The sequence below is a fragment of the Pongo abelii genome, chromosome 3 (assembly GCF_028885655.2).
Source record: "Pongo abelii isolate AG06213 chromosome 3, NHGRI_mPonAbe1-v2.0_pri, whole genome shotgun sequence".
Taxonomy (NCBI): Eukaryota; Metazoa; Chordata; class Mammalia; order Primates; family Hominidae; genus Pongo; species Pongo abelii.
The window spans coordinates 38,650,543-38,671,244 of NC_071988.2; the positions used below are offsets into that span (position 1 = coordinate 38,650,543).

General features: G+C 40.3%; 1 protein-coding gene across 10 annotated transcripts in view; it reads right to left on the bottom strand.

Moving 5' to 3' along the window:
* RFC1 (replication factor C subunit 1) overlaps window positions 1-20,702 on the bottom strand; it is a 77,321-nt gene that overhangs the window by 9,228 nt on the left and 47,391 nt on the right. For 6 of the 10 annotated variants that reach the window (XM_063723803.1, XM_063723806.1, XM_054553443.2 and 3 more), the window contains 12 exons: window positions 18,579-18,686; window positions 14,423-14,602; window positions 13,111-13,215; window positions 10,299-10,695; window positions 8,257-8,369; window positions 6,466-6,580; window positions 4,701-4,792; window positions 4,378-4,515; window positions 4,137-4,232; window positions 3,915-4,013; window positions 1,916-2,070; window positions 1,673-1,790 (listed from right to left, as the gene is read on the bottom strand). In XM_063723803.1, the coding sequence (XP_063579873.1) occupies window positions 1,673-1,790; window positions 1,916-2,070; window positions 3,915-4,013; window positions 4,137-4,232; window positions 4,378-4,515; window positions 4,701-4,792; window positions 6,466-6,580; window positions 8,257-8,369; window positions 10,299-10,695; window positions 13,111-13,215; window positions 14,423-14,602; window positions 18,579-18,686 (1,716 nt within the window). The remainder of the gene's footprint in view (window positions 1-1,672; window positions 1,791-1,915; window positions 2,071-3,914; window positions 4,014-4,136; window positions 4,233-4,377; window positions 4,516-4,700; window positions 4,793-6,465; window positions 6,581-8,256; window positions 8,370-10,298; window positions 10,696-13,110; window positions 13,216-14,422; window positions 14,603-18,578; window positions 18,687-20,702) is intronic. The other 4 variants (XM_063723804.1, XM_063723807.1, XM_063723808.1 and 1 more) reach the window with 1 other exon arrangement.

Genomic DNA, 20,702 nt, shown 5'->3' on the forward strand with positions numbered 1-20,702 from the left:
CAAGCAATGTGTGGGTAGAATCAAGAGAAGCATTAGGCCTTCTGGAAGTGTCTTACTTATCTTATTACTCAGGCCAATAATCCAGTATAACTATACAAAAGTCAGAACAAATAACTCTCTTAGTTACAAATGTCTATCAAATTCTGTTTTGAGTTAAAGATCTCAACCTAAATACAGTACCCAATATAAAACTGCCTTTTTAGTAAGGAAGAAAATCCGAATGAATGCATCAGAGACACGGCTGCTGGCCTGCCCTAGCTGCACTGCTTCTAGGAGTCGCTACTCAGTGACAATCTGAGAGAGCCAAGAATGACCAAAAATAAAAAAACAAGGATTCTTAAGGTAAAACACAGCAAATGAAACTTTTGATTCACATCTTACAACCAAAATCTAACATTCCTATTTCTATGTGTCCATTTACATTAAAAAATTTTTGAAATATAGAAAAATAAGGCCAGATTGGGCCAGGCGCAGTGGCTCATGCCTGTAATCCCAGCACTTTGGAAGGCCAAGGCGGGCGGATCACGAGGTCAGGAGATTGAGACCATCCTGGCTAACACTGTTGGGAACAGGCCCCCCAAAATCTGGCCATAAACTGGCCCCAAAACTGGCCATAAACAAAATCTCTGCAGCACTGTGACATGTTCACGATGGCCATAACGCCCACGCTGGAAGGTTGTGGGTTTACGGGAATGAGGGCAAGGAACACCCGGCCCGCCCAGGGCGGGAAAACCGCTTAAAGGCGTCCTTAAACCACAAACAATAGCATGAGCGATCTGTGCCTTAAGGACATGCTCCTGCTGCAGTTAACTAGCCCAACCTATTCCTTTAATTCGGCCCATCCCTTCATTTCCCATAAGGGAACTTTAGTTAATTTAATATCTATAGAAACAATGCTAATGACTGGCTTGCTGTTAATAAATACATGGGTAAATCTCTGTTTGAGGCTCTCAGCTCTGAAGGCTGTGAGACCCCTGATTTCCCACTTCACACCTCTGTATTTCCGTGTGTGTGTCTTTAATCCCTCTAGTGCCACTGGGTTAGGGTCTCCCCGACTGAGCTGGTCTCGACAAACACAGTGAAACCCTGTCACTACCAAAAATACAAAAAATTAGCTGGGCGTGGTGACAGGCGCCTGTAGTCCCAGCTACTCAAGAATCTGAGGCAGGAGAATGGCATGAACCCAGGAGGCGGAGCTTGCAGTGAGCCAAGATCGTGCCACTGCACTCCAGCCTCCAGCCTGGGTGACACAGCAAGACTGTCTCAAAAAAAAAAAAAAAAAAAAGGAAGAAAAAAGAAAAATAAGGCCAGATTAGGAAACAGACAATAGTTACCACAGAGTATTATAATCTGTAACAGACTGTATTTTTGCCACAAGAGCCATAACATTTATCTGGTATTTAAAATAACTACAGGATTAGCTGGGTATGGTGGCAGGCACCTGTAGTCCCAGCTACTCAGGAGGCTAAGGCAGGAGAATCTCTTGAACCCGGGAAGCAGAGGCTACAGTGAGCCGAGATCATACCACTGCACTCCAGCCTGGGCAACAGAGCGAGACTCGATCTCAAAAATAAAGTAAACAAAATAAAATAAAATAAGTACAGCAGCTAAAAGCTATTTAGTTGTCTTAGTAAAAGCAGAGCCTGCATGTTAGGGAGAGCCCTCTGCTCACCTGCGTAGGCAGAAGACTCCAGTTTTGCTTACTCCGGATCTGGCTGTCCACTAAGTCACCATCGCATATGCTGTCCGCTGCTCTGCTTAAAAGCATCAAGTGCTTTTTCATGTCACCCCTGCAGGAAAGAACCAGTCTGGATTATCCCACTCTCCACACCCCAGGTCCCTTCTTCACGGGTATTTAGCCTTCGCAGTGCTGGGAGGATACTAAGCAAACCTCTCACCAGCTCTGGACACTCACCCTGCTGCTACAGGCTTCACATGTATGTAATTTTCCTGGACAAAGAGGGGTGCTATTGAATAATCATGAAAAAAAAGATCTGACTTGTCCGTAAGTGACATGTGAGCAGTCTCCTCTCCAGCTGCAAACACTTTCCGGGCAACATCAAATGGGCCCTGAAAAAAGAGAGGGACACACCTATTAGAATGGCCAAAATTCAAAACAGTAACATCACCAAATGCTAACGAGGATATGGAACAAGAGGAATTCCATCCATTGCTGGTGGGAATGCAAAACTGTACTGTTTGGTAGTCTCTTACAAAATTAAACATACTCTTACCACAAGATCCAGCAACCACGCTTCTTGGTATTCACCCAAATGAATTAAAAACTATGTTCACACAAAAATCTGCACAGGATGTTTATAAGCAGTTTTATTTATAATTACCAAGAGTTGTAAGCAACCAAGATGTCCTTTTAATAGGTGAATAAACGATTTAACTGTGGTACATTCACACAATGTAATATTATTCAACAATGAAAAGAAGTGAGCTATCAAGCCATGAAAAGACATGGGGGGGGCAGGGCATGGTGGCTCACCCGTGTAATCCGAGCACTTTGGGAGGCTGAGGTGGGCGGATCACTTGAGGTCAGGAGTTCAAGACCAGCCTGGCCAACATAGTAAAACCTCGTCTCTACTAAAAATAAAAAATTGGCCAGGTGTGGTGGCAGGTGCCTGTAACCCCAGCTACTCAGAAGCCTGAGGCAAGAGAATCACATGAACCCGGGAGGCAGAGGCTACAGTGAGCCAAGATCACGCCACTGTACTCCAGCATGGGTGACAAAGTGAGACTCCGAAAAAAAAAAAAAAAAAAAGTTATGGAAGAACCTTATATGCCATTACTAAGTGAAAGAAGCCAATTGGAAAAGTCCACATACTACATGATTCCAACTATACCACATTCTGGAAAAGGCAAAACTATGGACACAGTAAAAGGATCAGTGGTTGCCAGGGGTTGTAGGGAGAAAAGAGGAAAGGAAGAATGAACAGGTAGAGCACAGAAGATTTTCAGGACAGTGAAACTATTCTGTACGATATTATAATGGTGAATACATGTCATTCGTCAAAACCATACAATGTACAACACCAAGAGGGAATGCTAATGTAAACTACGGACTCTGGATGATAATGAGGTATCACTGTGGGTTCATCGATTGTAACAGATATACCACTGTGGTGGGGGATGTTGGCAGTGGGAGAGGCTGTGCGTGTGAGGGGGACACAAAGTATGTGAGAATTCTCTGTACCTTCCACTCAATTTTAAATCCATAGGCCAGGCATGGACCACCACGTTGGCCAGGCTGGTCTCAAACCCCTGATCCTAAACTGCTCTAAAAAATAAAGCGTATAGGCCAGACGTGGTGGCTCACACCTGTAATCCCGGCACCTTGGGGGCCACAGCAGGAGGATCACTTGAGGCCAGGAATTCAAGACCAGTCGGGGAAACATAGCAAGACCCTGTCTCTACCAAATATTTTGAAAATTTAAATAAATAAAGTGTATTAACTTTTTTAGAACCTGCTTAATCATTGCTCTAACTATAAATTCTGATTAGCAACTAGGTAAAATACAACACAGAGGTAACTGATACGTACCTCTAGTTTCAGAGAGGTCATTAAACTAAACCATTTGACATGGATTATTCTCAACAGTGCAAAACCATTCCAAACACGAAAGCCAAACATAAGGAACTCTGGAAAACCAATTTTATAATTTTTGAAGCATGAGTATAATTTAAAATTTACCCTTTCTCAAAATTTATAATTGACATTGACAATCTTTGAGAAAAAATTCATTGGAATTAGAAACACTTTTAGCAGCTGTCTATACTTCCTACTATATATCCCTGGATTCCACAGGCATACCAAGGAACTATAATAACTACTTCTATCAAGCTACCTACAGAACAAGAAGTGTTTTGGCTTAGGAAAGTAACTAAGACATGGACATTTATTTTACCATTTTGATATCCTTTTTGGCTCTGTGAGAATCAGCTTTGGCCTGGTCATAGGTTAATGCTTTACTTCGTGCACACCACATACTCAGATTATGTAAAACCTAAAAGAATCACAAATAAGACAACGTCAAGATAGGAATATCCTGTTGTTCCCCATCCCTACAAGGTTGAAAGCATTAGTTAAAAATAATCAACAACTGTTACATGATATATATTTAATTTACCTGTCTGATATCTTGATTGGCTGCCAAAATTATTTCATTCATAGCTGGAGGGGGAATCTTTAAACCTTCTTTAAATGCAATAGACATCATAGCACCCTGAAATTGACAAGGGAGGAGTCCTCAATGATTTTTTTTTTAACTCATATAATCAGGTATTTTAAAAATATTTATCAGGTACTTTTAAAAATTGACCTTTAAATAAATAGGCTACTGTGATAGAAAAAAATTTCAATCATCATACCTTAATCTGTTCAACCCGAGGTCTTTGAAAACGAAGATCAAAACAATAATGAACCAGAGAGCGAACCTTGGGATGATTTCTATCATTGCACATACAAATAATGGGAATTTTAGTATGTTTTATCAGGCCAATTAATTCCTGAAAGGCAAATTTGCAACACAAAAATAATTATTTTAAAAATGACAAATACCACACAAGGTATTTTAGGTTCTAAAAATCTCCTCAGCAACATGCCTTAACTGCCCTAAGTATGACAGAATGACAGTGTTTTAAAAATCTAAATTATCAACAGTGAAACTGCAAAAATACAGCACTTGAATTACCTGAATTCCTCCCCTATCCTCATTGCCTGCCATGCCATCTACTTCATCCATGATGAGAGCATGTTTCGTGCTTACTGAAGAGGCTGCTCCATCTGACCCAGGTTGAGGAGCAATGGGATGAGACAAAAACAAAATAACAATTGCTCAAAAACTGCTGCTCTGTAGAAAATTATGTAACAGATATTAAACTTCAAAAGCTACAAGAATATGCAGCACTGGACTACAGAGTGTTGTTAAAGAAGAAAAAAAAAAAAGAATATGCAGAGAAGAGAAACTCTCCCTGCCACCCCTTCCCCTGCAGACCCCAATTCCCTTCCCAGAGGCAAACAATAGTCTCTTATATGTCCTTTAAGAGATATTCTACACATATGAGCATAAAAATATACAACTGAGTTTTGAATTTTTTTTTTTTTTTTTTGAGACGGAGTTTCACTCGTTGCCCAAGCTGGAGTGCAATGGCGCGATACTGGCTTACTGCAACCTCTGCCTCCCGGGTTCAAGCGATTCTTTTGCCTCAGCCTCCCGAGTAGCTGAGATTACAGGCACACGCCACCACACCCGGCTAATTTTTGTATTTTTAGTAGAGACGGGGTTTCACCGTGTTAACCAGGCTGGTCTCAAACTCCTGACCTCAGGTGATCCGTCCGCCTCGGCCTCCCAAAGTGCTGGGATTACAGGCGTGAGCCAACATGCCCAGCCAGTTTTATCATTTTATGTATTTTGATGACTCATTCTTTATCTTATAGATACAGAACACTTCATTTTTTAAGGCAATTTAATACTCCATTCTACATTTGTATCATACTTTACTTAATCACCATTAATGAAATATATAGGATGCTTCCAAGCTTTTTCTATTATGTCATACTAAATGACTATCCTTATCTATATGGCATATATATGCCACTTTGCACATATAGAAGTAAAATAATAGCTAAATTCCAGCAATTGGAATTTCTGGGCTATAGGGTATGTGTAATTTGAGAAATATTGCCGGACTCTCTCCAGAGTTGTACCAATCTACCCTCCCACCAGCCATGTCTAAGAGTGACATTTCCTGAGCAAATTATTTTGAACAATGTGAAGGCACCAAGAATTCAGGTGACAAAACAACACACCATAGACTCTAAATAGGCACTGTGTGGTCCTTAACTTGAGCATCTTATCTTCCATGAACTCTGGCCATAGAGTACCACTAGCTACAACCTGAAACACAGTGGGCATTTGCACACTGTCTTCTCTTCTACTACCTTTGCCTGCAATGACCTCTTCCACCTCCAAATGGTTTTCTTTCTCATTCTTTGAGATCTTTCAAAACACTTATCACCCCTTTACTCAATGCCCCAAGCATAATTACTTCTTCATCTGCTGGCCTTATTACCTCACTCTGTATTACATACCTTATTACATACATACAGAGTGAGGTTAATAAGGTAATGAGGTAATAAGTCACACTGTATTACACACGGTTTTTTATTTTCTTTCTCTCTTTACAGGATTCACCTGTGAATCCTCTAAAATCATATGAAAAATGCATAAATATGTGCATGTACACATTTTTATCACATTCTTAGAAACCTCTAAGACCTACGAAAGGGTAAGTACTGCCCCATAAGAGTGATGTTAGACGGCTTTCTTATTCTCGTTAGCCCCAGAATTTAGTAGGGTGCTTGGCACACAACCTGTGTTCAATACTGGTTACTGAACATTGAAATGAACATATTTTTCTTATATAACAACAACAGGAGTTCAAAAAGCCACATACTTGAATAAAAGCCTTTGATGCTGGTATTGTTCAGTGACTCAGCAACAATCGCCTTCAAACTGCTCTTACTCCGGGTGTCACTTGCATTCAGTTCCACGTAGCTGTATCCCAACTCCTAATCAAAATATTGGAAATCACTGAAGGCACAATACGAATCAACTCCACCACCCCCACCAAGAAAGGCCAGTTAAGAAAGAAAGAAGGTACAAAATTAATATAAAAACCCATAGGTAAAAGTATAAAGTATGATACTAACAGACAATGAGATTAACTATAGTATGCCTTACAATATTAGAAATTTTTAGAATATCATATACATACATATAACATACACATATAAACACAAATAAGTTTGGTCTTAAAACTTCAGCTGACAAATCACTAATCTGGAAGAGTATATTCAAACAAGCAATCTTACTAAATTTACTTCTTAAAGTCCTAAAAAAAGGATTAAACATAATCATCCCAACAATTCACTATCAGACACAGAATTAATCTATTATAAGCTACCAGCCAGGGGCGTTGACTCACACCTGTAATCCCAGCACTTTTGGGAGGCCAAAGCGGATGGATTAATTGAGGTCAGGAGTTTGAAACCAGCCTGGCCAACATGGTGAAACCCCATCTCAACTAAAAATACAAAAAATTAGCTGGGCGTGGTGGCGCGTGCCTGTAGTCTCAGCTACTCTGGACGGTGAGGCATGAGAATCACTTGAACCTGAGAGGCAGAAGTTGCAGCGAACCGAGACCGTGCCATTGCACTCCAGCCTGGGCGGCAGAGTAAAACTGTGTCTCAAAACAAAAAAATAAAATAAGATATCAAAAAGTAATCCTCTCTAAGATAATTTATAAAGTTAAATCATTCTTTGTCACGACACTATCCCAATAAACAATTTTCCTCTGAAATCAGGAAAATTCAAGTTATTCTGATTCATTTCCCAAAAATGATTACCTTATGCCTTAATTCATAAAAAATACAATGATAATAATAGAGAAAAAGAGTTGTGTTCACAACTGTAGGGACTAGGAAAAAAAATGTTTTGCTTTTTCATTAATGTTTATAAATACAGTGAAAACAGATAAAATTTTATTTACATTTTATGCAGATGCATACAACAAAAAACAAAAGAAACCACAAGCTTATGCAGCAGAGGATTGAGAAATCCAGCAATAAATTTCTAATCTCTTATTTCATCATTCTGATACTAACACGTGAACTCTGATCTGCTCTAGTGCCTAAGCAAGTCAAGTTCTCCCATTGTCTACAGGGATTCAGTAGCAATAGAGACAACAGGAACGAAGGCAGGATCACACAGTGCTGAAGAGCAGAACCCTGAGTCGGGCTACCGGGTACTGGGCCTCCACCCTCCTCCCTAAGCCTATTTCATTTGACACATGTGGATGATGACAGTACAGATAATTATTCAGTACATAGAATTATTCAAGGGCATTAAGATATTTGCATCTTTCAGAGTCTAGAATACATGTTTTTGTTGTTTTTGTTATCTATAATACAGCCACGTGCTTAGCACACTGCCTCGCTCGTTGGTAAGTATTGCCTATTACTTTAATTACCAATATTTTAAAAGGATTAAAATTACAAACATCACCAGAACCAAAACAGGTTCTAAAGGTTTTATTTTAGAAAAATAAACACAGTTTATATATAGACACCACACACACACACACACACACACACACGCACACGCACAGATGTGGGTACACAGTTTTATCTCCTAGCCATGACCACTCGAGGTTATCTGTCCAACCACACTGCGACAAAGCACCCACCTGACACACCAGGGAAGCTGTGGTGGTTTTGCCAACACCAGGAGGGCCTGACAGCAACGCTGCTTTAAAACTAGAGCCATCATCTTTGCCGGAAAATTTACCAAACTTTGCTGCTAGGAAAAAAGAAGTTCCAGAGTGTTAACCTATATCACCTAACAGAAATTCAGGCATGGCAGAAATAGTTATGCCTAAACTTCGCATAGACAGCCGTCCTCCAGTTTAGTTCTAAATTTGCAGACTATTTTCTACAAAGCATAAACAAGTTTCCAGAGCATTCAGTGAAATTCTACTTCCTACCTCACCCCCACCCAAAATAAAAAACTAAAACTAACTCACTTTAAAACTCTTGATTTGAAATAATAATTGTATGAGTTTCCTTTCCCGTGAACGCACAGGCCATGGAGCATGCTGCCGGGGCTCGATCCCAACTCCATCCATCCTCATGCCACCTCTCACCAGCCGTAGGTACTTTAGAAGTGACTTAGCCCCTCTGTGCCTGCCTCCTCCTTTGTTAGATGAGGAGAACAACAGTAAAGTTGCTGCTAAGGATGTTGTGAGGACGGAATGGCTGAGCGCAGAGCCACGCAAGCTTCACTAAATGTTAACAAGCATAGTAGCTACATGGTCACAAGAAGAAAAAATGACTTGAAGATGCTGCGTCTGCAACTATCTTGTGCCCCTCAACACTAGAGCACTCTTCCTCCCCTCACCACGTGAGCACCTGGCACATACATCATGCTCAACTCATACTCAATAACTGACAGAGACAATGGTTTTCAACCTACTGCCAGCAGGCATGGAGACAGGGACTAGAGTTCACCTGAAGCTTTAAAACAGTCTTCTTGGCTGGGTGCAGTGGCTCACACCTGTAATCTCAGCACCTGGGGAGGCCAAGGCGGGTGGAGCACAAGGTCAGGAGTTCGAGACCAGCCTGGCCAGCATGGTGAAAACCCATCTCTACTGAAAATACAAAAAATTAGCCGGGCATGGTGGTGTGCACCTGTAGTCCCAGCTACTCAGGAGGCTGAGGCAGAAGAATCACCTGAACCCAGGAAGCAGAGGTTGCAGTGAGCCGAGATCGCACCACTGCACTCCAGCCTGGGCAACAAAGCGAGACTCTGTCTCAAAGAAAAAAAAAAAAAAAAAAAAAAAAAAACAGTCTTCTCCAGGCACATGAAATGCCTGTCTCCTCTTTTTAAGGGCGATTTTATGAAGTTTTAGAATGAAAAAAGTGATTTAACTTAAATTTAGTCCTGTATCATTACAATATATTATTTTTATGAATAAACAGGCATCATTGGCAATGATGATTGGCAATCTAGTCATCACTGGTCTATGTTGAAAACACTACTAAAACATTTGTGATCTCAAAGCTCAGTTAAGAAAATACTTTGGACATTAAATACATATTGGAGCTTTTCACTCTCCATGACAAATACATCATAAACAAGGACAGAAACTACAGAAGCACAGGCCTATCAGGCCTGCCACAGCAAATCATGCTTGCTACTGGGAGTTTAGGCTGACTGCCCTGCACGCATGCCTCCGTTATTTATTCACAGCTTTCCTCCTAGCGCCCTTGCCACTCAGGGGTCTTGCTGTCACATGGCTTCAGACCTTGGGACACATACTCTTTCCCACCCAACACTCATCCCTCCCTCCCTTCTCCTAGCTAACTCCTACTTTGTTTCCAAGTCTTAGCTTAGCCATCCCTTCCTCCGGGATGGGAGCACACACCTTGACCCTGACCACACATCTTCATCCTCACAGCACCCTGGACTTACCCCTCTAGCAGTACTTGGCAAATATATTTTAATGGCTGGTTCAGATATGCCTCCCCCACTGCCTGTGAGCTCCTGAGAGGGACTGTTTTGTTCACACCACCACCAGCAGGGTCTAGTACTGCACCTGGGTTCAGATCAAGCTCTTAATAAATGCTTGCTGACAAATGAATGAACTGTTAGATTTTCTCATATATGTGCCACTGAGCAATCACATGTTGATATACACACACACAAAAATGGGTGAGGTTGTAAAATCACCGTGTTTTTTATCTTCGGAAGAACTCTTTTGCCAGTTTCGGAGCCAGCGTAGGAGTTTGTTGGCACAGCTCTGGTCACCTTGCTGTCCAATTATGGTCTTGAGTGAGGTTGGCTTATATTTATCCACCCAGAGCAAATTTTCCACTTTGTTTTCACTGCTGTCATCAGCCAAATTCCTAGCCTTGCTATCACCACTTGTCTCCTCGGCCACCTGCTCTTTGAAATCCAGGCTTCTCCAAAACACATCTGTTTCCTTTTTTATTGTCTTTGCCAAACTGTCCCTTTTGGAAGTCGGCTTGCTCTTTTTAGATTCTGATTCCTTTTTAGATGGACTAATTTTTCTTTTTCCTTGGACATTTTTTTGGGGTGTTCTCTCCAGTTTGGACTGTTTCTTCATCTTAAGAAGTAGAAAAATGAGGAAAAAAGAAACCTGATGAAACATACAGAATTTCTATCCTGCTAAACGTACTACAGAGAGCAATCAGAGATATCCAAGTGGGCTGCTCAACCTGGGCTGGTCTTTTCACAACAGACTTTCCTGTTTGTGGAAATCACCACCTTCTAAACTATAAAAATTAACAAACACACCAGAAACCACCAAATGCAATTTCTAAAAGTGAGAACATGTTGATTTTTAAAAGTAATAAGTACTCCAATTTTAGTTTGAAAAAAACAAGGTACAGTGTTGAGATTTTTGTTTCAAAGTTTCCTAATTAAAAGTTAATGCCTCGACAAAAACTTGTACACAAATGTTCATAACCATATTACAGCTAAAAGATGGAAACAATCCAAATGTCCATCAACTGAAAAACAAACAAAATACGATGTGTCCACACAATGAAATATTATTTACCCCTAACAAGGAGTGAAGCACTGATACATGCTACAACCCAGGTCAACCTTGAAACCACTATGCTAAGTCAAGAAGCCAGACACAAAAGGCCACACATATTCTAATGTCTCCATACACACATGAAAGGTCCAGAATAGGAAAATCCACAGAGACAGAGCAGAGCAGTGAGTGCCATGGGGTGGAGAGAATGAGTGGCTGCTGATAGGTACAGGGTTTCTTTTCGGGGTGATGAAAATGTTCTGGAATTACACAGTGCTAATGGTTGTATACTCTTGTTAATATACTAAAAACCACTGATTTGTATACTTTATAAGGGTGGATTTTATAGTATGCAATATCTCAGTTTTTAAAAAATTCGTGCCTCTTTAGCAGTGGATGCTAAAATTAGTGGATGAATGTTTAAGGACAAACAGGATATAAGCATAAGTACCTCCCTCTCCTGCCAAGATAGTTATCGATTACAAAGGAAAAAGTAGTCACTTTACTAGTGAAGAAACCCAGCACTAGTTTCAGTGGGATGCTGAATCATCTTAACCAAATAATCAAGGTTATCCTCACTAATAATAAGACGTTATTGACATCCTGTATCTATGATAGGATGCACTGAGGCCACAAGATCACGTCTATGGTGTTCTTAGAAAAAAGGCATAACCTCAATCTAATCATGAGAAAACATCACAGATCCAAACTGACAGACATTCCACAAAACTGACCAGCACTCATTAAAAGTGCCAAGGTTGTAAGAAGATAAGCAAAGACTGAAGAAATGTCATCGACGGGAGAAGACTAAGAAGACACAACTAAATGCAGTGTGGGACCCTGGAACAGAAGAACTACAGGGGAAAATGTAAGGTTCGAAAAATATGTACAGATTAGTTAACAATACAGCATCAATGTTAATTTCCTGGTTTTTATAACTATGCTATGGTTATGTAATCGAAATCATTCCCTAGATTTCTCTAACTGGAATAACCTGGATGGACCATCTTGCCATTTGGGTGACAGAGCTGGGGACATTAAAATCTTGGAATGCTGGCAATCCTGTGTCCTGTGTGTAAAAAAGGATGGTCTACAGTGGGAATGAATGAGGCTAACTAGTAGAAACAGAGAGACAGAAACTGAAGGGGTCCTCACAGCTTTGTAGTCTGTGGACCCAGTAGTTCCTAGACCAGATCCTCCCTGCCCATAGTTTAGTTATGTGAGCCAACATTTTTCCTTCTGCAAAAGCTAATACAGGCTAGGTGTCTGCACAATTTAAAAAGTCCTAATACAGTTCTAATTGAAAACAAATTTATCATGCTGATACCTATTAAAATATCCTTTAAGGAACTCTTAAACAATAACTTTGCATAAAGTCAACGTGAGAATATGGCCGGGCGCAGTGGCTCACACCTATAATCCCAGCACTTTGGGAGGCTGAAGTGGGTGAATCACTTGAGGTCAGGAGTTCAAGGCCAGCCTGGCCAACATGGTGAAACTCCGTCTCTATTAAAAATATAAAAATTAGCAGGTGTGGTGTCAGGTATTTGTAGTCCCCGCTACTCAGGAGGCTGAGGCAGGAGAATCACTTGAACCCAGGAGGCAGAAGTTGCAGTGAGCCAAGATCACACCACTGCACTCCGACCTGAGGGACAGAGCTAGACTCTGTCTCAAAAAATTAAAAAATAGTAATAATAATAGTAATATGGAAAATAAGGAAAGTTTGATAAGTAGATATGTTATATGCAATATACTGTCCTTTCTCTACTCATATTTCCTGACAAAGATAAGGAAAAACAACAAAGTAGACATCTTGAAGCAGAGTCCTCCAGCTCAAAAGGAACTAAGGTGGTTCATTTGTGGTAGACAGGGATGTTAATCTTTCAGCCAACAAGCCTGTATCCACCCAAGATATATGTCTATGAAATTAAAAAGTTAATATACACCAACTTAAATAAATCACATTCGTTTTATACGAACCTCAGTTTCAACTGCTATTTCGTACTTGGATTTCTTGCCTGGCATAGTTCGAATCAGATTCAACAGGCCATCTTCATCAATAATTTTTGTCCCCAAGGCTGCGGCCTGTTGATTAAAAATGGAAATCATCAAAACTGCATCCTGCATCCTACCATTCCTTACTGTTAAAAAAAAAAAAAAAAAATTCTAGGGCCTATTAGTAGGTGAAAAACCACATTCGTAAATTAAGATAACACTGGAATTAAAAAAGAAAAACAAAAAATAGCACATTCATTGAAAAAGTAACATTGAAAAAAAAGAAAATAACAGATACATTCCCTAAGAGTAGCAGGTTGGCATGGGAAGTGGTCCATTACTACTTTTGTGGACTGCTTTACCTTTCCTCCCCTAGGAAGGGGCAATGGCCACTAGGGCCTAAGACCAGCTCTTCATACCTCCTCCCATATTTAATACATATGGCAGACATTTCCCCCACCTTCTTCCCTGCTGATGGAACTCCAATGTGTCCTTCTTCAAGTGATGAATGATGACTGGTCCAAGGCAACCAGAAACGTCTTGGTTCTTCCCAACCTCCCATACAGCTCTGAGTGGCCAGGTGACAGCTCTGGCCAATGAGCCTTATGTGAAATTCTATAAGAGGTGTTTCTGGGAAAACTCTCGTCAGGCCAGTCACAGCCTTATGACGTAGTTGCCACTGTTCCCTTTTCCTGCCTTGAATAAGAATTTAAATACCTACAGCTGCAGCTACCTTGCAACCACAAGGCAACATGCATGAGGACAAAAGCTGACACAGTAAAGACAGATGGAGGAACCACATCATTGAGATGCTGAACTATCCCAGCAATACCTCCAGAATTCTTGTGAGAAAAATTAACAGCTGTTTAAGCCACAGTTAATCAGGTATTCTGCTGTTTGGAGCTAAACACAATCCTACCCAACAGGCCGCTGATTCTTTTTCTAAAAGCACCAATTTAAAAAAAACCTAAGATGGTGTATACAGTGACATATATAGGAATACTTCGGACTGGAAGAAAAAGAAAACTACATTTGTTTCTATCTTCAAAAATATAAAAAGACTTAAACTTAAATACACTAAAAAAAAGTCAAGTAAACAGGAACTATGCCTTCCACTGGAAAACCAAAATCCTGGTGTCAGAGCCAATAACACTTCTGTGAAGAAGAAATAATGTAGGCAAGAAATTACTTTTCTATTTCTTTCCTTCATTTAACTCTTAGTAAAGGGCAAATCACATCGAGAGTGTGCCAAGGTAGGCAGGAGGTGTCATGGTGTTGAGAACACAGCAGTACCCACCTTATCACTCTTGGACTGTCCACTATCACGACCCATGACAAGATAATTTGTTTTCTTGCTGACATTTCCTGTTACTTTTCCCCCATAACGTTCAATTAGAGACTTGGCTTCATCTCGTTCAATAGACTCCAGCACGCCTGTGATTACAAATATAAGGCCTTCCAAGCAATTTTCAGCTCCCTAAAAGCCAAAATGTTCAAGCAGAGAGGAAATTACATGGTAGCTTTCCAAAGAAACATTTGGCATCAAAACTGCAGGAAGTTGATTTTTCTCATTTCACATCATAAATAACCTTGGCATGGAAAGTTTGCTGGAAATTTACAGCAAATAAGCACCACCTGAAATTAGATCCTAAGAAATTTTGATATGGCTAACATTTAATAAACTTACAAAACAAGCAGTGAAAAACATACATCCAACACTGTTAGCAAAGCTATTAAAATTACCCATTCATACTATTTTCCATTATGCCCTCTTCATATCTAAACTACTAGTTAACTTGCATAACTATAAATAAAACAACCAAATGCAATCCATCTGTAGAAACTCTTGCTATTCAGGAAACTGCTTGTTCTTAAGAACTTTCCCAACAAGAATTTAATAGAAGCAGGTATACTCCTATCATTTTGATGTTTCTGTTAATGTTTCCAAACAATGTACTTCAAAATCAGAATCACTTCTTATCATTTTCTATACTTCTGATGCTTTTCATCACATTAGTGGTCAGAAATGAGGTCTAATTCCCCAATCCCTGCCCGCAAGAGCTAAGTAGGATCTTAACTGTAAGTTGAAGGGAGTTTTGCCCGAATGCATGGATTGTACAAGAACAAACTGCTAATGGGTTTGATGGTCTGCCAATGGATTGTGGTGTGGCATATGTGAAGGCTACTGAATGCAACTTATAATGCTTAATAAAAAATCTTTACTGTTTCAGGGGAAAAAAGGAAAAAAAAAGGCAACTCTTGCTATTGTTAAAAAGGGAAAGTTTTTATTCTAAAAAGCTAAGCAAGTGTGACTCGTGCCCTCCTCTCTGCTCATTACTCTAGGATAGTAAATCTAGCAACCTTCTAGTAACTTAAAGGCAAGATCGTATTATCTCTGGATTGGAAAGATAACTCTCATAATGTATAATATAAGAGATACTTGCCAAAGAGAGCTGGATGGAAAAGACATTAAATCTTAATTGGAACTATGTCAAGTTATATATTTTTGCAATGGTTCAATAAAACTATACAAACAAACAAAATGAAATAAAAATTATACATGACATTCCAAGTTACTTATTACTCTTTTAATAAAGAATTGAGATTAACAAACTTAAAATGGGCTTGAAAAGAAGCAGCCAACCAAAATTCAAAGACTGCTTCCATGTAAGTTCAATCCTTCACTATTCAGGTGAAGAATCTTTCTCGGAAGACAAAAAGAAACAGCTATGAATGTGCTTGGAAAGAAAAGGTTTGACTGACATCTCAGGGTCCCTTGAAGCCTTTATAGGCTCTTGGATTGAAATGATCTACTGTAACACTACAGGAACTTAACTACTTCTGAACAAACTCAAAACAACCCTGGAAAAATTGCACATGCAAGCCCCTATATCCCATATCCCAAATATCTATTATCTCCCAAATTATCACCCACTATGGCTCTGATTATCTTTTTACTTATCCAATCTTAGCACTTCTAGCCTCCCTATCAAACTCTTCTATTCTAGAACTTGTCTAAGCTCTTACTCCAGGAGCAGCCAACCACCCCCAATATCCTCAACCTCTTCTCCAACATTCCCTCCATAGCCTTGCCTTCACTGAAACCTGGCTGTCCCCTCAGGGGACCACTTTGCCTGAAGTCGTCTCAAGCAGAACTACCCATGTACAGGAGGCAAGACTGGCATCTTCCTGCAGGCTTCCATAAAATCCATTAGCCCCTTAAGGCCGACCTTCCCGCTCCCCACCCCAGTCCCTGCTACACCATCCCTCCCTCTCTTTATTAGGGGAGCTATTAAGCTCTATATGTACTTATATATACCAAGCAAACTGAAAATTAAATTTATACATATATTGTATATGTATCCCCTCCCCTCCTGCCTTCTCAGAAATCTCATGCTACAATTGATTCTTCTTCTCCTGCTGGTATAACTTCCATCTCTCCCTTTCTGGTAGGACCTATCCCATTAGCAAAATGCACGCTTTAAATGTCTCCTACCATAAAAATACTTACATCTTCCCCTAAATTCCACTTTCCATTCTAGCTAGAAGTCATTTCCCCTTCTAGTCCTTCTAGCTAGAAGTCCTCCCACTTCTTTCTCCTTCACAGCCAAACTTATCAAAAATATCTACTTTTGCTGTCTCCATTTTGTCTCCTCACACTCACTCTTCCACCCACTTCCATCAGGCTCTGCCTCCACTGTCCTCAGCTCTTGCTAAGGCCACTAAGGATCATTAATTCACATTACTAAATGCAACAATTTCCGGTCTTCCCTTACCTGGAATCTTAACAGCATGACAGACTTAACTACTCAATCATTTTTAAAATACTCTCTCTTCCCTTTGCTTCTGTGATCCCATGCTTATCAAACTTCTCTCCCATATTTGTAGCTGCTGCTTCTCAGTTTCCTTTTGGTTTCCACCATCTTCTACCTCACAAAGAAGCAGGGGCCAAGGTCCTCTTCTCTTCTTGTTCTGTACTAGTTTACCAGATGCTATTAATCCCTTCATGCCAAGAATGCCCAAGTTTGTCCATCTAGTTCTGACTTCTGTTCTAAGCTCCAGTCCCACGTATCTGCTTGTCTACTCAGCATCTCCAAGTGGACATCTCACATAACCCTAACGCACAGTGTGGCCAACAACAAACTCATTATCATCTCCCCAAACCAGCCCTGCCACCAATTGCATCAGCATCCACCAAGCTGCTCATGCCAATAACAAGGAGATCATCCCCAATACTCTTTCTTCTCACTTTCCACTTCAATTATCACCAAGTCCCATAGATTTTGCCTCTTCCAGTGAAACCTCTCCACTTTTCGACATTTTCACTGCTCCCCCAGACAAGTCCCTATCACTTCTCACCATCTCTCCTGATGATCTCTGTGTATCTATTTCTGCCCCATCCACGGCACTTGGTACATCAGCAGCCAGAGCGATCTTTCAGAAATTCAAATCTGGTCATGTTATCCCTCCACTTTAAAATTCCTTCTCGGCCAGGCCCAGTGGCTCACGCCTGTAATCCCAGCACTTTGGAAGGCCAAGGCAGGCAGATCACCTGAGCTCGAGAGTTCGAGACCAGCCTGACCAACATGGAGAAACCCCATCTCTACTAAAAATACAAAATTAGCCAAACATGGTGGCGCACGCCTGTAATCCCAGCAACTCCAGAGGCTGAGGTAGGAGAATCGCTTGAACCCGAGAGGCGGAGGTTGCAGTGAGCCGAGATTGCGCCACTGCACTCCAGCCTGGGCAACAGGAGCAAAAACTCCGTTTCAAAAACACAAAATAAAAATTCCTTCTCTTAGACAAAAGTCTTAAACATTAGGCCCTGCAAGATATGACCCTATTAACCTCTTTGGCCATTCTCATCCCTTGGTCACTATGCTCCAACCATAATTTTTCTTTCAGTTTCTCAAATATACCATGCAAGAACCTTCCTCCTGCAGGAACATCATACATTCTGGCCCCTCTGCCCAGACCACCACACCATCACAACCCCCTCACACCTGTTGAATCCCTTTCATTCTTCAAGTCTCCATTTAAATGTCACATTCTACATGCCCCACCAGGGACCAGGTTCCTCTGTTATACTACCTAAGGGCATCTTAGATTTTTCCCTCATAGCACATATCCCAATTATAATTAAATTATTTATTTAATGTCTCTTTCTTTAGGCTATAAGTGCCATGCAAGCAAAAACATCAGTTTCGTCACTGGTATAGTCTCAAAGCCCAGCCTTTCTAGGGCAACTTGTTATTTAAAGGGAAACTTTTCTAAGTATCAAGCAGTGATTCATAACGTGAATAAACATCTCTAATTCTTTAAGATGGTAATGAAGCTTTTCTGTTGCTAATTTTTAATTATTAATCCTCTGCTGCTATAATCATAGTGAATACATACACGGACCCACACGGCAGAGGCCCTCACAGAATGGCGTGCCCTCTCAGTACTCTTACCTTTGGTATTTCTTTGGAGCCCAGAGCCTTGGGACCTTCTCGATTTAAGTAGCTTCGATAAGCTTGATAATTAGTGCGTTTCTTTTCAGAATCTTCAGGACTTATAGACTTTGGGAAAAGGGAAAGGAAAATGAACAAAGTCATACAAAATTCACGCAAAATTTAAAATACATATCTAGAAATAAACATTATTTTTATTATGTCACTTCTGTGTCTGGCCGTGAAATTAACAGTTTTAGCTATACAAGTACTTCCTAACTTACAGACAACTGACTTACGAACATCCCTGCATCTGCGCTTCTCTAAACTTTCCACTCTCTAAAGCCACACACCTCAGGGCAGATTATGGGAATAAGCCAAGTTGCCAGCTCCAAGCAAAGAAATGCAAAAAGTGTTTTACTTTAGAAATTCACCTGAATTTTAAATTCTATTCCATGATATATCCATATATCCATGTTTAACAGGAAAATACATTTTTCCCCCAAGTAAACCTGATCACCTGAGAAGATATTCTGTGTTAATCCTATGACCTTCCATGCTCCTAAAGCACCAGCCTGCATCCCTAAGGACATAAGCATTCCAGTAGGAGAATCTAAACAGTCAGCTCAAAGAAGGGACAAGCTTTACTCCAAAGAGAAGACACGTTGTCTATGCTATTTCATCTCTCCCATTCTACTTCTCTCAGGGGATTTACCGTAGGTATATCTCAGAAAATCCTGGGGAAACTTTTCAAACTATGCATCCCTAGATCCACCTCCAAGTTTCTCTTTCGGAGATATGGGGTATGGCTAGCATGTGTTTATGTGGGGGAAAAATATCCTAGAGAGTTCTCATTTAAGAACCACTAACAGGTGTTTGTTATTTTTCCACTTCCTATTTTACATTATTTTTAACTTGTAAGCAATCCCAAATCCTTTTGAGAGTAGACAAAATAATAACTTCTATACAAAGAAGTGGCGGCCGGCTGCAGTGGCTCATGCCTGTGGTCCCAGCACTTTGGGAGGCCGAGGTGGGTGGATCACGAGGTCAGGAGATCGAGACCATCCTGGCTAACACGGTGAAACCCCGTCTCTACTAAAAAAATACAAAAAATTAGCCGGGCATGGTGGCAGTCGCCTGTAGTCCCAGCTGCTCGGGAGGCTAAGGCAGGAGAATGGCGTGAACCTGGGAGGCAGAGCTTGCAGTGAGCTGAGATCGCGCCACTGCACTCCAGCCTGGGTGACGGAGCGAGACTCCATCTCAAAAAAAAAAAAAAAAGAGATGGCTTAACCAATAAAATAGTTCAGGTGGTTTGGCTAAGAGGTCAATAAGCCATTAACAGGCTGGTCCTAGAATCTAACCCTACTTTCTAACAATGGTTCTCAAATGTTAGTGTGTGTTCATATCATATGAGGAGCTTATTAAAATACAGCTGCCCACACCACATTCCCTAGGAAACTCCATATTTTTAACAAGTTTCACAAGAGAGTCCAGTGCATACCAACATGGAAAAACGATTAATTTACGACACTCATTCTATGAAAAGAATTCTGAATGATAAACAGCTTATACAATAACTTTGAAGGACACCCACTTTATGAAGTCAGATTTATTTGACCAAGACCAACTAAATGTATTAAATAGACTTTATTTGACGTTTCCAACCAAAACTGCTAAGTTTTGAGTTATTTCTATTCTAACTTTAAAAAGTACAGTGAAGAGTATCATTTAAAGATTTCCTCTTTCTTCATAAAAACAGACCGCCTCTGTAAATGGAACATGTTTTAGTGTGCCTGAAGAAAACCATTCATCTACCAGATAAGCATTTAGTGCAGAAAAAATCTGAGACCAAAAAGTTAATTGCTCCTTTAAGCGTATTTATAAGCATTGTCCACAAACAAAAGCATTCTGAAATCATCACCATTTCACTGTTCTGCACTAAAATATAATGGTGATGACCAGTTAAAATAGGTGATATTCTACTTTTAATCCTAAGTGCCTAAGAGGCATGAATGAATAGTGGTTTCTCATTATGAATCTAAAGTAGTTCCAAATTGGAGATTCAGAGACCGTTCGCTTCTCAAATATATTTCCTAGCAAAATTTTTCAAAGATATTCATTATCTCACCATTTTTTCCTTTAAAA